The sequence below is a fragment of the Mesoplodon mirus genome (assembly GCF_964341445.2).
Source record: "Mesoplodon mirus genome assembly, chromosome: 1".
NCBI classification, from domain to species: domain Eukaryota; kingdom Metazoa; phylum Chordata; class Mammalia; order Artiodactyla; family Ziphiidae; genus Mesoplodon; species Mesoplodon mirus.
In genome coordinates, this window is record NC_138976.1 from 214,168,945 (window position 1) to 214,186,685 (window position 17,741).

Here is a 17,741-nt window from a genome sequence, read left to right on the forward strand (position 1 = left end):
GGATGGAGCTAGGCAGTTACAATTCTATTTTAAGAAACCCCTAACAGGTCCTGAATAACTCAAGCTCTTATCCATATAGTAACAGAGAGCCTTCAAGCAGGACAACCAGGTATCCTGGTTTGCCCAAGACAGTCAGTGCTTACGCCAGTAGTCCTGACACAACGGTTAGCAGTGCACCTTTTTATTTTCACATGTATCCTGGTTTGGATCATATCATGTATCTGTATTAACAGTAGTTTTGCCTCTTTGATTATAATAAATTCTCTCACTGAACGGCATAATCTGAAACCTGCTATTCTGATCTCACACAACACAAACAAACCACCTGAGCATAGTGTTATCAGTTCTTTAAAAAAAGGAAGTGAAGAGGAAATCTAAGCTGAACTCTTCTTCAACAGTGCTCTTCCATCAAGCAGCAACATCATACCACACCACACTTTTGCGGCACCTCATGTGTACAAAGAAATTACAAACACATGATCGCCATACATTTTACAGTAACCATGAGAGAAGAAGCCAGGGACTCAGAGGCCACTGCAGAGCTCTTTGTACCAGAACATCACAACAGCAAGTAACAGCAAATAAACTTCCAGACCACTCGAAAGAAAGGAGCGAGAGGATAAAGACGTGGTCAGTACAGGCAATGATTTCATGTGCAAATGACCTCGTACTTTCTATTATCAAGTCAACAGTACTTGCTTTGGACATTTCTCTACAAAAAAGTTTAAAACTTCATAGAGGACGGAGGAAATGCTTTTATGGTATGCTCTCATATTTAAATTCCCGCCTATATAACACTTTGCATTACACATTTATAACAAATATACACACACTTAAAAAAAAAAAAAAACCTAAGAAGGCAGAAGTCAGGGCCAGATGAGCACATGAGTAGATTCACTGAGTGGCTTGTTCACAGGAAGAACTTTAAAGAAAAAAAAAAAAAAAGGAACAGAGATGGTGTTACATTGCTAATATATCCAGTGTCTGTCAGTCGGCCATATCTGTCTAGGGCCAAGAATTCATGTGATTGAGGAAAAGCTATTGAGTAGTTTAAAGGAAAAAAAAAAAAAGGCTTACGCAAAAGTGAAATTAAGAAAATAATTTTATTCACAATAGCATCAAAAAGAATAAAATACTTAGGACTACAAGAAGTGCAAAAACTTATACTCAGAAAACTACAAAACGTTGATAGAAATGGAAAAAACACAATAAATGAAAAAACATCCCATGCGCATGGGTCAATGGCTTAACTTAAGATGGCAATACGCCCCTGCCAAACTGATCTAGAGATTCAACACAATACCTAACAGAATCCCAGTTGACTTTTTTGCAGAAATTGACAAGCTGATTCTAAAATTCATACGAAATTGCAAAGAACAGCCAAAACAATTCTGAAAAAGAAGGAGGATTCACGCTTCTTGATTTTAAAATTTATTATGAAGCAGTGTAATCAAGTTTGACACTGGCATAACTATAGACATATGGACAAATGGAATAGAACTCAAAGTCCAGAAATATCTCCATACCTCCATAGTCAAGTAATTTTTACCAAGGGTGCCAAAACCGTTCAGTAGGAAAAAGAACAGTTTTTTCAAAAAGTGGTTTTCAGACAACTGGATTGCCACATGCAAAACAAAGAAGTTGGACATGACACATCATAAACAAATATTAACTCAAAATGTATCAAAGATCCAAGTAAGACCTACATGTAAGAGCTAAAACTGTAAGACTCTTCGAAGAAAACATAGGGGCAAATCTTCATAACCTTTGATTTGGCAAGGGATTATTAGATATGACACCAAAAGCATGAACAATAAAAGGAAAACTAGAAAAATAGGACTTCATCCAAATTAAAAACTTTTGTACTTCAAAGAATACTATCAAGAAACTGAAAAGACAACTCAGAGAATAAGAGAAAGTATCTGCCAGTCACATCTGACAAGAGACTTGTACCTATACTATTGACTGTTACAACTCAATAACAGAATGCAATTGAAAAACAGGCAAAGGATGTGAACAGATATTTCTCCAACGAGACACACAAATGGCCAATAACACACGAAAAGATACTTGACATCTTTAGTCATCACAAAAATGAAAACCAAAACCACAATGAGATATCATTTCACTACCACTAGGATGGCTAGAATCAAAAAGTCAAATAACAAGTGTTGGTAAGGATGTGGAGAAATCAGAACCCTCACACACTGTTGGTGAGAATGTAAAATGATGCAGCCACTTTGAAAATCAGTCTGACAGCTGCCTAAATGATTCAACCCAGAGTCATCACTATGCCTCATCAATTCCATTCCAAGGCATATACCCAAGAAAACTGAAAACAAACGTCCACTCAGACGCTTGCACACAATTCTTCATAATAACCAAAAAGAAGCAAAATAATCCAAATATCCATCAATAGATGAATAAACAAAATATAGTATATCCATACAATCGAGTTGTATTTGGTTATTAAAAGAAGTGAAATACACACGCTACAACATGGATGAGCCTTGAAAACATAAGCTGAATGAAAGAAGCTAGTCACAAAGGATCCCACATTATATACACCATTCATATGAAAGTCCAAAGTCCAGAACAGGGAAAGTAAATTATTCTTGGCAAAAGGGTAAAAATTTCACAACCTATGCTTGGTGCATGACTAAAAGAATAATCACTTAACCCTAATAATTAAACCTTTTAAATGTATCTGCATAAAAGTTAATCGAATATCTTGCTCTAAAATTCAAATTCCTTTTGAATTATCAAAAATAAAGTTGTCAATCTATACTTACTAGAATCGGGCATAATGCGAAGGTCGCCTTCTTTATAATCATCTAAGAGCTGGTACATGTACAAGACAGGATCTTTTTCATAGGTGATGTAAAACCATGTGTTCATTATAGGGGCGCGTGCTAAGACCATTCCCCTCCACTCGTCTTTAGAGCCATCCTCGGTCTCAAACATGTGCTCCACTGCTTTGCCAATCATTGTGTCAGCTAGGTGTGCATCACTGATTCGAGATGTTGCTGGGGACAAAAAAGCAAACAATGGTTTACCTGAAAGAATCTGCTTTTTTCTTTTTTTTTTTCTGAATTCATCTGTTCTTGGTACTGTACCTAATTAAAACTTTTAGTTGTTTATTCAAGGTATAAAGTGTTTTTTGTTATTGTTTAATAGATAATTATTTTAAATTATGAGATAAAATTATAGACTTACAGAAGAGTTCCAAAAATATTGTTCCCATATACCCTTTACCCACCTTGCCTTTTAAATGTCTTATATAACCATTGACCATTTATGAAAACCAAGGTATTAACCTATTCAAGGCATAGGTTTTTACTCTTGCCCCTACAATCTATTTTTTACAGTAATCAGAGTGATATTTGTGGCCGTTATACCAGATTGTGTTGGTCATTTGCTTAAAATACTCCAGCACTTTCCTTTCATAATTTGAATAACGAACTGCTTCTCCAGATCCACAGCCCCTTGGCCATCAAACCCTGCCAGCCCTCTGCCCTCCTGCTCGTCACATACTGCTTGACTGCCTTACACCTCAGCAGCATGGGCATCTTTTCTTGTGATACCCTTGGGCTGACTACGGCCCCCACATCCTTGGTGGCTGGCTCTTCCTAAGCAGATGTCCTCCCAGAGGTTTTCCAGGACCACCCGGTGAAAATAGCCCCAACAATCAGTCACCTAACCGAGCTTGATTTCTTAAAGACATTTACCACTCTCTGCAGTTATCTTGTTTTACATGTTTGTTTACTTGCTTTTAGACTGCACAGCGATGAACGCAAAGGCCTTTCCCATCTTGTTTCCAATACTGTGATCACAGGGGTTCAACATTTGTTGTATAAATTAATTATTTCAGAGGAAAGCAGGTTGTTCTAGATGGCCTGTGTGATTAGGAACACAGGCCTCCCTACTGCTGTATCAATAGCCCTCTGCAGCACTGCTCTACATTCCTTAAAGACACAGGTGAAAAATTACAAGTTTCATTTTCTTTTTTAATATTGGGAAAATTATGGAGGAACCTACTGATTTTAAGGTTTTTCCATTCCTCACATTTTAGACAATTATCTTTAAAAAAATTAGCACTTCTATCTTATTCATGAGTACTTCTATTTTTGTCGAAGTTCAAAGGAACAAAGATTAGAATTTCTTGGTAAAGATACTGCTATCCAATTTTATCAGAAGGACACTGTAAACACATACGGTAGTTTACTTAAGTATGCAATAATTACCAAAAATAACAGAATTCCCCACTGTGCATGACACTAAAGCAAAATCCCACTAGTTTTCTTCATACCAGAAGTTATCAAACTTTCTCATCTTAGGACTCCTTTACATTCTTAAAAGTTTTTGCGCATTTGTTTATATGGACGATAAATATCAGTACCAACTATTTTAGAAATTATAAATGACATATCTAAAAATATTTTAAAATACCTACAGAAACACATTTAATGAAAAATATTTTCTAACAGAAAATTAGTAAGAAATGTCTAGCTTTAAAAATGGAGAGCTAGGGGCTTCCCTGGTGGCACAGTGGTTCAGAGTCCACCTGCTGATGCAGGGGACACGGGTTCGTGCCCCAGTCCGGGAAGATCCCACATGCCGCGGAGCGGCTGGGCCCGTGAGCCATGGCTGCTGGGCCTGCACGTCCAGAGCCTGTGCTCCACAACGGGAGAGGCCACAACAGTGAGAGGCCTGCGTACCGCAAAAGAAAAAAAAGGACAGCTAGAAATCTCATATCTGTTTCAGCATTCAATCTGTTGTATGTACTTTTAGTTGGTGTATAAAATCACAAAGATATGCTGTTGAAAAAATATTTTATTAGTGTTTTTAGATAATTCTAGGTATTCTTCTATGATACCACATCAAAACTCAACAAGTGGTAGCTTTCCTTAAAGGTTAATTGCAATGTAGAATCTGAAATCATTATCAATAAACTTCTGTCACACTATTAAATTAAAATTTATTTGTCTCCAGAATACATAAAGAACGCCTACAACTCTACAACAAACAAAACAAAAAAATCAAGTAACCTGATCAAAAAAGTGGGCAAAGGACTTGAATCTCCTCAGATAATTAAACACAAAATTACCATATGATTCAGAATTCCACTTCTGGTTAAATACCCAAAAGAACTGAAAGAAGGGCTCAAAGAGGTATTTGTATACCCATGTTCACAGCAGCAGTATTCACAATAGCCAAAAGGTAGAAGGAACCCAAGTGCGCAATCATGGATGAATGGGGAAAAAATGTGGTATACACATGCAATGGAATATTATTCAGCCTTAGAAAGAAAGGAAATCCTATCACATGCTACAACATGGATGAATCTTGAGGACATTCTGCTAAGGGAAAGAATCTAGTCACAAAAAGACAAATACTACATGATTCTACTTATGATGTATCTAAAGTAATCAAATTCATAGAAACAGGATGGTGGGTGCCAGGGGCCAGTGGGAGGCAGAAAAGAGTAGCTGTTGTTTTAATGGGGAAAGAATTACAGATTTGCAAAATGAAAAAGCTCTGGAAACCTATTCCATAACAATGTGAATATACTTAATGCCTCTGAACTGTACACTTAAAAATAATTATGGTAGTAAGTTTAATGTTTTGTGTTTTTACCACAACATAAAAAATCTGTTGATCTCTGAATGGATCTTTCACCAATATATGATTTGGTAACATCATGCATTGCTCACATAGAAAATATTGTATTCACTGAGTTATGCAGATCTTCCAAATAGTGGGAAACTCCAGTGTATAACTGTGAAAGGATGAGAGTGAAAAAGGCAAATTATATTTTAAGATTTTTATGAAAATTAATTTTGACCTCATAAGCCTCCTGAATGGGCCTCTGGGAACCTCAAGGGTCCTCAGACTACACTTTGGGAACTGGTACTCTGTGACATCACATGCTTTTGGGTTGACTGACTTACTTTTCTCTCCACCTTTAGCTTAAGGAAAACAAAACTGTAACTTTAGTCTAATGTACTGCCTTAAGCAAATTAGGAAAGACCATTTGCTTCCTACATGGAACATAAATGAAGTCCAAATAACTTTTCAGACTAAAGTATCATAGGGAATACCATAGTTAACTCTTAATTAAATTAGGCACGTAACATATTGCTGGTTTGCACACAGGCCTTTGGATTTCCTTTTTTAAATTGCTCTTCTGTTTACAAAAGCAATCCATGTCTACTGTTGGAAACAGAGATGGCCCAGAACTAGAAAGAAAAACATTAAGAAACCCTTAAATCCCATCACCAGAGATACTCATATATCTTCGGATATTTTGGTTTAGTCAAATCACTTTTTTATCAAGATAAAAGGTTTCTTCTGTCCTATGATGACAACAGAGCTAACACAGGTCATGTGGCAGAATGCAGTAAATTTCAAGTCAGCTAGCAGGCTTGCCCTTGAAGGGGTCAGAAACTAAAATTCTGGGTCAGAAAAAGAATGTATGATCATTACCGAGCACAAATAATTGATATAAAGGTGTGGATCATACTTTTTAAGCCCTGAAGGGAAGATTCTTCAATGTTAGCTTCTAATGTGGAAAATGGACTGAGGTCAAGATCAGGAGAAAAGAGGATGTGCCTCACGAGGAAGAATGTGTTCAGCTGAACTCAGACTAAAATGCCAAAGATTTACTATTACATAATTAGTTACCTTTGGTTAAAAATACAGATTTAAAGAAAGATTTCTGTGAAAACTGAACTATATTTATACAGGATGAATAAAGACAGCGTTTGCTATCTAAAGCAAGGATTAAAAAATAACTTGCTGCTCTGGCAAAGTTAACTTGATGAGGAAGCATGTGTTCCAGGAACACAATGGCAAAAACAAAGGGGGAAAGGGGACTAGGTAAGCGTCTTCCCTAGACAATTTGATCCCAAATTTCTATCCTCCAAGTGCAGATCTGCTGAGGCTCTACTTGTAAATATATAGGTTTTTAAGGACAATTCCAAAAGCATAAACCAGATTCAAGCGATAGCAGCATCACTGTAATAATAAGAAAACATTTCAAAGTAAACACTCTGAAGAAAGTAACAATTTGGGTGTATTCTGTTGACCTTAAAAATAAAATCATATTTTATTTTATTCTTAAAAATAAAGCCAGTCATTATTATTTAACTGACACCTTATGCCTTAAGGAACCTAAGGTATGCAAGGAGAAACTGATTTGTATGACATTAAAAAAGCCATTCATTTCCCACAAACCTTGTACAAATGAACCCCAAAAATGTTATAACAGAGTTCACATGTTTTGGTTGCTTAAATTTTGGCTGAAGGTACAATGATCACTTATGTAATAATACACAATGATAAAAATTCACTTCACATAAAGATCCTAAAATAAATACGTGAAATTTTTCTGAGCTATTATAATCTGATAAAATGAGCACACTGAATATTTGAGCTAATGAGAAATACTCTTACTCACCAGAGTCCAGATAAACTGAGCAAAATGTGGGAAATAATCATATTAGAAATTATTAGACTGTCGACTTCTTGGGGAACAATTTTAGACTTCTTTATATCCTTCACAGTTCCTTGAACTTTGGTTTTAGAACATTGGCTGAGCAGTTTTTGTGGTTTTAGGTGACTGATTTAAATGTGTATCAGAAGTACTTGTGCTCCAATAAAAAAATACCAGTAATGCTAATAAAAAGCATCCATTTCAATAATCATTTTTAAAGCATATAATGTACGAACAGTAAAGAGAACTTACCAACTCTATCGGGGAGGACTTCAAGCGCAGAAACTCTTTCATCTTTATTAAGTTCTAGTCCATAAACACAGTCAAATCCATCGTATTTTATAAGATACAAAGAAGGATTTACAGGCACCTGGTCCAGAACGGTTCCTTTCCACTGGGTGATGGGGCCATTCCCCTCTTTCCACCCATGCTGAATCCTGCAGCCTACGATGTTCCGCCGGGGCTGGGAAACGGGTTTGCTCGGCCCCACACTGCTCCGATGTTTTCTGTATTCACACACATACACACGTAAGGTATCATCTCAAACGTATGCACTCCTCCCAACACAACTACTGCTAGCTAGCATGCTCCCATCACGGATGATCCGGGTTCTGTGCTAGCTAATGTTGCCACACTCGGGGTTCAGGTGGCTACAGGCAGCCATCTCCCAGTCCCACAGCCGTGCAGTGGTGGCTCACAGGTGGGGCCCGTCTCTAGCAATAGAAGCTTCTTGTGCACCCTGACTGCGGGCACGCAGAAAAACACAACTAGTCAATAGCAACTTAGCCTTAAAATTAAGTATCAGTTTTTCAGCTTTCTGAGTTTCCTTTAATTCAATCAACTCACAATTATCCAAATTAATCAAAGAAACACAAGGGCTGACTACGTGAAATAACCGCACATGCACATATGGCTTTATAAAATAGAAATGCATTTCTCATTAAAAAGAAATTCAATTTCACCCATTCTAATGCCCACATAATTTTGTCCCCACTGGCTTAAACAATAAGAATAAACTAGACATTTAACTTTTTCTTAAACTGGAGTCCAGGCTGGCTTCTATCCATGCACTTATACTATCATTACTTCTCTAGAAAACATAACCTTCAACACTTAAATTTGTAACAAATACTTAATGTAGTATTAAAAATTATTGAAGCAACACCAAACTACATTCTTTCTCAATTACAAACAATTGAAAAATCTACATACAATGTTTACAAATAATACACCTGGCTCTCAATATCAGGGAAAAAATCTTCATTTCATGTAGAAATCCAGAGACAAGGGGCAAGACTTGGCTTGAATGCAAGCTGAAGGCCAAAGCCATGCTGGCACATGGATGCTGCTATATGCCAAGAATGAAAAAAATTAGGGAGCAGAAAAGAACGCACTCCCACACTCTTATGGGCATAAAACTCTCATCTGGTAAACCAGAAATAAAAGTGGTGAACAAATGGCATAAATACAAATAAACTTTTAAAAACAAGTAATTTATTGTAGCCTGTAATATTTAAAACTACAGTTGTATATATTTTAAGTAGACCAGCTTGGTAAACTTAGTGGTTTTGTGAAACAGTGAAAACAGGTTACAACAAGATATTAAAGCTGTCCCAAGGAGGCCTAGAATCAGTTGACACAGTCCTTTACCTAAGCAAGATAGGGAACACCATTTGGGGAACACCTCAGAAGGAAAACTTCTCCAGTTGGACTGTAAAAGGGTTCATAAGGTTATATGCAGGACACGAGACCAGAGAACGCTGTGTCTAACCCAGCCCTTAAGTCTCTGCAAACACCCAGCCAAATGTCCTTCCAGGAAAGGCAGAGCCCTGAACTGAGGACACATACTGAGAATAACATCCTGAGTAGGGTGAGGCCAGCGGGTAAAGGAAAGATGAGGTTCAGATGCTTACAGGGTGGGCCCAAAGGAGGCCGACCTCAACAGGTATCACAGAGGAGACTATACAGAGAAACTTGAGTATGCCATGGGAATACTGAAGAGCTCTGCAGCAAGGATAGCTGTCCTGGAATACTCTCACCCCTTCTCACGTACAAAAGTCTTGGGAGAGGACCGTGGTGGTACCAATGGGCAACGGAGGCAAACCCAAAAATATGCCCACAAGGCAGATGGAAATTATCACCTAACATTATGCACATAACAGAGGCCATGAAAGAGGAACTTACATCAAAAACATAAGAGCCCAGATGAGAGACAGCTACACAAGAGAAGATGTGAGAAAAATCAGACACAGTCAAGAAACAAGCAGCAATTTGAAAACTTTTCAGAAATGAAGGCTAAACTAGAGGAACATGGAAGAAATTGACACCATGGGGCATTTAAGGAAAACAGATAATAAAAAAGAGACAGATGGGAACAGATATGAAATTCCAACTTCCATACAACAGAATCACCCAAAAGCTAAAATCAGAGGAACAGAAAGAATACTAAAATAATTCAAGAAAAATATCCAGAAATAAAAGACTTAAATGTACATACACGCCCCTGGGAAAACTGACCCAGAACTACGGACACTAAGACAGTCTAGTGAAACAAACAAACTTTAGAGAAAATAACATCTCATGGGCATCCAAGCAAAAGAACTGCATCATGTGTAAGGAAAAGATAATCACGTGTGTAAGGAAAAGAAAATCACACAGTGACACCGTGTGCCACCAGATAACCGAGTGACAAACTTAAGGTTCTCAGGAAAGAAAATGTGAGGTGAGGGTTTTACAGGCAGCCAAGAATTCTATACTGACCTCCAAGTAAAAGTACAGAGATAAAACTGTGTGAACACATAAGAACGCAGGGAATACTGTTCTCACAAATGCTTCCTGAAGAAGTTAACAGTTGGCCGTCCATATCCTTGGGTTCCACATCCTCAGATTCAACCAAACGTGGATAGGAAAATCCCAAAATTCCAAAAAGCAAAACTTGAATTTGCCATACGCAGGCAACAATTTACCTGTCATTTACATTGTATTTACAACCATTTACATAGTATTTACACTGTATTACGTATTATGAGTAATCTAGAGATGATCTGAAGTATATGGGAGGACTTATGTGGGTTATGTGCAAATACTATGCCATTTTATATAGGGGACTTGAGCATCCATGGATTTTGGTATGGTGTGAAGGGTCCTGGAACCAATCCCCCTCGGACACCAAGGGACGACTGTATAGGACAGAGTTTCAGATAATCAGGAACGCCTGGGGGACTTCCCTGGTGGTCCAGTGGCTAAAACTCCGTACTTCCAATGCAGCACGCCAGGGTTCGATCCCTGCTCAGGGCACTAGATCCCACATGCCACACCTAAAGATCCCATGTGCCGCGACTAAGACCTGCTGCGGCCAAATAAATAAATAAATAAATATTAAGAGGGAAAAAAAGAAAGAACACTTAGAAAAGTTTCAGCACAGAGCTGATAGTAAGCAATGAATATCTCTTACTACAGAACAAACACAGGGACAAGAGAAATAGAGTAGTATTTAACTATTACCTGCTCTGAAAATACAGTTAACACCACTCTGAAAAGGGGGAGGAAAGAAGAATACGTAAAGTATAAGCAGCTCACTAAACAGAAGAATATTACTAGGAGCAAAGTACCTGATATTAAATGAAGAGAGAAAGGAGAAAAGCAAGAGCTAAATTCAGTATTGTTCACAGTAAGGAACCAATCTATATAACCTTAAATGAATTAATAAGATTGATTTTAAAAGACTTCAGTATAAAACTTAGTGGAGAGGAAAAAACCTTAATAACGTATTATCGAGTCTGTAACTTGTAACTACTAACACTCAAACCCGAAAGAAAGTGAACCTCAAGACCTTTTCATAATCCCTGAAAATGTGCCACTACATCCAACTGGCCCTCTGTAGGAATATGGCTGGTGAAGGTGATTACATTCCTCCCTTAGAATACAACAATCTTTGCTAGCATTACGTTTTTCTTCAAATAGACAATTACCCATCTTCTGATCTTTAGGCAAAAGTCCTTGTGATTCATCCTGTGTACAGGATCAGGCTTTCTTCACAGCAAAGGCAGAGGTTGGTTCCCAAAACTCACTGAAGAAAGAATTCAGTCATATGCACCATTTTGTAATTCACACAGACATTCCATTATTACTACCAAAACTATAAGCAAACTCAGCATCTTCACCAGTGCGATGGTTCATTTTAATGCGTCAGGTTGGCTGGGCCACGGTATTCAGGTATCTAAGTCAAGCATTAGATGTTTTCTGTGAAGGTATTTTTCTACAGGAAACTAAAATGTACATCAACAGACAGACTGCCTTCCATAACATAGTTGGGCCTCATCCAATCAGTTAAAGGTATTAAGGAAGAGTGTTCGCCCCACACAAAGAGGCAATTCTACCTTCAGACTCAAGCGGCAACATCCGCTCTTCCCTGGATCTCCAGTCTCTCTATGCATGCAGCATTGGTGCTGTTCCTCTGGAAGACGCTGACTACAAACAGAAAAGATTCCATCCTAGATTCGGAGGCATGACATTTCCTACTACCATGATTCTCAACAAAACCAATATAAACTTAGCCGCTGACAGCAGAAAAGGGCAACTGGAAGACTCAGAGCAGTGATTTTCTAGTTCAGCCACTCATCCTTTCTATACTCATTAGTGGCATTCTTCTGGAACAGCAATTGCTTCTGAAGAGGGAGACGCTTGATGCTTTCTAATCACATTTCAGAACAAGCGGTTTTTATCCTGGTCACCTCCAGTGGTAGCACACAAGGCTCTCCTCCATCTTCTGAACAACACAAGGGACTCAAATCTAGCCAGCAAGCATCCCTGTTCAAAGTGGTTCCTATATCCTTTAATTCTGAAGAAACACAATCCCTCCTTTTTGCATGGATTTTATTTCCTCACTTTCTTTAAGGGAACTTTAATCATTAACTTTAAAAAATATTTATGTATGTATGTATTTGTTTATTTGCTTGTTTATGGCTGCGTTGGGTCTTCGTTGCGGTGCGCGGGCTTCTCATTGCGGTGGCTTCTCTTGCTGCGGAGCACGGGCTCTAGGCACACGGGCTGCAGTAGTTGTGGCACGCAGGCTCAGTAGTTGTGGCTCACAGGCCCTAGAGCGCAGGCTCAGTAGTTGTGGTGCACGGGCTTAGTTGCTCTGCGGCATGTGGGATCTTCCCAGACCAGGGCTCGAACCCATGTCCCCTGCATTGGCAGGCGGGTTCTTAACCACTGCGCCACCAGGGAAGCCCTTAATCATTAACTTTTGCTGTGGTAAATAATATGCTTGGTCTATTCTAACATTTTGCTTTGTGTTTCTGTTTGCAATGCTTTGTCTCATTTCCTCACCCCTTTCTTCCTTTATCTATACAGCTAGGATGAGCAAGGTTTCTTTGCACCAAATAAAGCTTCTAATGGAAGCTGTAGGAATCTATAGATCTTGTTTCTAAACTTACAGCAATTACTTCTAACTTCCTAAATATCCTATTTAAATTCCCTGACAGTCCAGTGGTTAGGATTCCATGCTTTCACTGCCGAGGGCGCAGGTTCGATGCCTGGTTGGGGAGCTTCCCACAAGCCACATGGCTCGGCCAAAAAAATCCTATTTAAACTTAGAACTTTCTATTAAAATCTACAATTAATCAAAACCTATACTTTCCCTTCCCCGGTCCAAGCAAGACTAAAAATAACAAAAAAATTCTTAGTAAAAGAAGGAAAGAATTTTAAAAACAAACATCTTAGCACCTAGTAACCCCTTCCTGGCCACTTTCACCACACTGCTGAAATTTAGTCTTTTGTTCCAAACTGTTATTTATCTTGCTACTATCTTAAAAATAATTTTTAAAAAACATTTCCTTATTTAGAAGTAAACAAGAGGATTTTTGCTGCTTTCTGCAAAATTAATTTTTTTCTCATGTACTGGGTTAGCCAGAGTCCGTTCGGGTTTTCCCGTAAACCTGAACTTTTTGGCCAACCCAATACATTTGGTCTTTCTAGACATGTCCTCTGGTACGTCAGAGAGGGTTAACAAATGCAAACTCCAAATTCTTGCAAGCCTCAAAATATTATTTTGTTCTCATCCTTGACTTGCCTAGGTATACAAGGCAGGCTCAGATTCCCTTTCCCCTCAGTACCTTTATTGCAAAAAGGTACTTTCATTGTCTTCTACCTTCCAGAGTTGAGAGATACCAGATGCCCATCTGATCCTTGCTCCTTTGAGGGTAACCCATCTTCCTCTTCAAGGTGCTTACAGAATTTTGTTACCGGATTCTGACATGTTGTTACCAGGACTTGTGACATATGTTTCTAACTATCCCTCACTAGCACTTGGTCAATCTCTTGAATTAGGTAAAACAGGCTTGAATTTCAGTCTATCTACTGAATACCTTACATACTATTTTTAATTTCTGTGAACTGATTAGTTCTTTATCTTGAATGACTTTTCTTAACGAACACACCTTCTGATATCTGAGGATAATTTTCGCTTTTCCCGATTCCTTATGGACTTCTGGGTTTAGCCTTGCCTTTGCTGAGTCTGCTGCGGTCTGAGTGGCAGCTTTCTTAACCCTTGCAGATTCCTGGTTAGCTGCCCTGTTCCATGTATGACTTTCTTTGGTGCTATGTTCCTCAGGTGCCTGATGATTCTTGGTGTTCATATTTCAGATGCAAGGGAAGATTAAGTGGTATCTGTAGCTGAGATATATTTCTTCAGGCCAAGTCAGGGTCCCTGGTGTCTGAGTATTAAGTACAGGTTCTGATAAAGCAGCCAGGACCCAGGGAATTGTGGAGCAGCCGAGACTGAGTAGCAACTTCAAGTCAGGGGAGGTAAGGTGAGCATCTACTGCTTAATGCAGCTGCTTTCTCACCCATAATGATTCAGACGACTACAGCCAGCCTTTGCTCTCCCTGACCTGAGCAGGTTCTAGGGGTCTAGTTTGAACATTTAACTTTTTCAACTTTTTGGAGGTCTTCCTTTGCAGCTGAAAGTGGCTGGGAGCTCCTTGGCTTAGCTTAGTTTTTATATAAATCTATTCCCATCTGCTGTATATCTTGCAGAGATTTCTCAGTGTTCTGGTCTGCTGGTAAGATGATCTTTCTACACCAATAACAAAAACTGCAAATTTAATGCAAATTACGATGAAGTACTATTTTCTAACTGCTTCCAGAATAAATACAACCCTCCTAGTGAACAATCTGGCAATCCACTGTCCCAGTAATTCCATGTCTAGGAATTTATCAAAAGAAAAGAGTGGACAAGCACAAAGCTACAGCTACAGTGATGTTCTGAGCAGTGTTCATACCAGGGAAAACTGGAAATAAAAAATGTTCAATAGGTCTCACTGATTCAGTAAGTAATAGTGTATCTATATGATGAAATAACTACATAGCTATTAAAATCACAGAAAAAACATGACATTTTATTCCTTGGCTTGTAGACACATCACTCCAATCTCTGTCTTCACATAGCCTTCTCCCCTATAAGTCTGTGTCCAGATTTTCTTCTTATAAAGACACCAGTCATTGAATTGGGGGACCTCCGTAATCCAGTATGACCTCATCCTAACTGGACCACATCTGCAAAGACCCAATATCCAAATAAGATTACAGTCAGTTTCCAGGTGGACATGAATTTTGGAGGACATTATTCAACTCGGTACATACATCCCTCAGAGTCGTTGCAAGGAATAAATGAAATAAGTAAGTTTCCAAAGCACTTAGTACTGTGCATGGCAGGGCACACAGTAGGACACACAATTATCCATACAGATATGCAGAAAAAAAACTTTTAAAACATACATTAACTTATTAACAGGTGTAATCTCTGGATGATGGCATTAAAAATAATTAAGTTGTCTTCCTCTGAATTTAACCTGCGTTTTCAAATTTTTCTATGACTTAAGTATTTTACTTTCATAGGCAGATAAAACACAATTTTTAATTACTCTTAATGCAATGGATGTCCTAATTCTGCAATAAACTATATATAAAAAACAGATTTATACATATTAGTGTTATCAATTCCCAATTTTATTTCTGTTGCCTTTTTTTACATCATTTCACTAGTTCTAAGAGAAGAATTCAAGGAGATCTAATATAGATACCATTTCTGCCCAATTTGTTTAATAAACAACTTAATTTTATCGAAAGGAGGAGGTAAAAAAGAATGAATGGATGGGACTTCCCTGGTGGTCCAGTGGTTGGGACTCTGTGCTTCCACTGCAGGGGGAATGGGTTTGATCGCTGGTGGGGGAACTAGGATCTCACATGCCGTGTGGCGCGGCCAAAACAAAAAAAAAAGAATGGATGCCTCAATGAATACTAAAGACAAAAACAGTAATTAGAATAATATACTACTTTTTAAAATCATCAGTCAAGCTTTCCAATTACTGCACCTTGAATGCCTAAACTGCTCAAATACCCTTGCAGCCGAAGTTTACAAAGAAGAATGTTTAAAAATATTTTTAAACATGTTAAAATATTAAATATTATTTAATATTAAGAGTGTAGAAATATATGTTTTTGATAAACTGATTTAAGCTCTTCCAACTATAGCATCTACTAGAAGACAAGGTTTAGAACTTCCCTAAGTAACAAGAAATATACTAAGAGTATCTAATATTGGGCAAAATGTTGCTAATTGCTGAAGCTGGATGATTGGAATTTGGGATTTATTACATACTACTTTATTTTTGTGTGTATTTGAAATTTTCCATACTAGGAAAGTTAAAAATTATATATTAAACAAACTCTAACATTTTAATTTCTAATTGCTAATTCAGATTCAAAAATCAGTAAGAAAAACTTTAAGGGGGGACTTCCCTGGTGACGCAGTGGTTAAGAATCCGCCTGCCAATGCAGGTGACGTGGGTTCGAGCCCTTGTCCGCAAAGATCCCACATGCCACGGAGCAACTAAGCCTGTGCACCACAACTACTGAGCCTGTGCTCTAGAGCCCGTGAGCCACAACTACTGAAGCCCGTACACCCAGAGCCCATGCTCTGCAACAAGAGAAGCCACCGCGATGAGAAGCCCGCACACCACAACAAAGAGTAGTCCCCGCTCGCCGCAACTTAGAGAAAGCCCACGCGCAGCAACGAAGACCCAACGCAGCCAAAAATAAATAAATAATTATATATATATTTTAAAAACTTTAATAAAAATTAAAGCTTACTTACATGAGTTGAAATAGTATATATAAAAGCAAACAATAAGAATATGTCGGATTACTGGAAGAAGATATAAAAAGAACACAAACACACTTGTGTCATCTCTAGACAGTTCAATCTAAGAACAGTACAGGGAATTCCCTGGTGGTCCAGTGGTTAGGAGTCCTCACTTCTACTGCTGAGGGCCCGGGTTCAATCCCTGGTTGGAGAATTAAGATCCCGCAAGCCACACAGCATGAACAACAGCAAAAAAAATTTTTTAATAAATAAATAAATAAGAGCAGTACAAATAAGGATGTGAGATTAATGATTTAAAGCAACGAACTTTTAAAATTTAAAATAACAGTTCCTTGAATATGGTGATGCTGTTTTATGTTCTCCCTGGATACACTGTTTTTAACAGCCTTAGCCTCTGGTATTTTCTTTGGGAAAAAAGTCTAAAATGTTCTTAACTATCATTTACTAGGTAGTCAATAAATAAACAGCAATACTGTAAACAAATACCAAGACACTTCATTCAACTGAGGACATATGGAATTACATAGCCAAGGGCAAATAAAAAGCTGCATCGTGTCAAGATCCAAACAATTCAAGGATAAAAGCAGAGAAACAAGAATTAAACATCTATAATCACTTTCCTTGTTTCTTATCTCCAGAAGCTATAAATGGCTTTTCTTGTAGTTTCAATGGGAGAAAATGGTGACCCAGTACACAGCATCCAATCATCCTTCATTGCTGTAATTTTGTGTAGTCATTTCCAAACAACTTGACTTAGTTATCTAATGTGCTTTAAGGTATCAGCTCTGATAATGGTCTAGGCCAGTGCTTCTCAAACTTTGGCATGCACCGAATCACCTAGAGAGCTTTTGAAAAGAGATACCCAAGCCCTGCCCCAGAGACTCTGGGCTCCATTCCGCAGGTCTGGAGAGGGACCAAAGACTTTCTAACAAGCTTCCAAGTGCTACTGCTGCTGGCACCATACCTTTGGTAGCAGAGCTGAACCAGAACAAACACTAATTTCTATCCATCCATGTGCCCAAAAAAGATAAACTGAGAGTGCAGAAAATATTTCTGTACTTTGCTCAGTACTTTAAATAA

General features: G+C 38.2%; 1 protein-coding gene across 1 annotated transcript in view; it reads right to left on the bottom strand.

The window, feature by feature from the left end:
* The window catches only part of SPIN1 (spindlin 1), a 63,908-nt gene that overhangs the window by 4,778 nt on the left and 41,389 nt on the right, over positions 1-17,741 (bottom strand). The window contains 2 exon segments of the mRNA XM_082618279.1: positions 2,793-3,026; positions 7,748-8,001. Of these exon segments, the coding sequence (XP_082474405.1) occupies positions 2,793-3,026; positions 7,748-8,001 (488 nt within the window).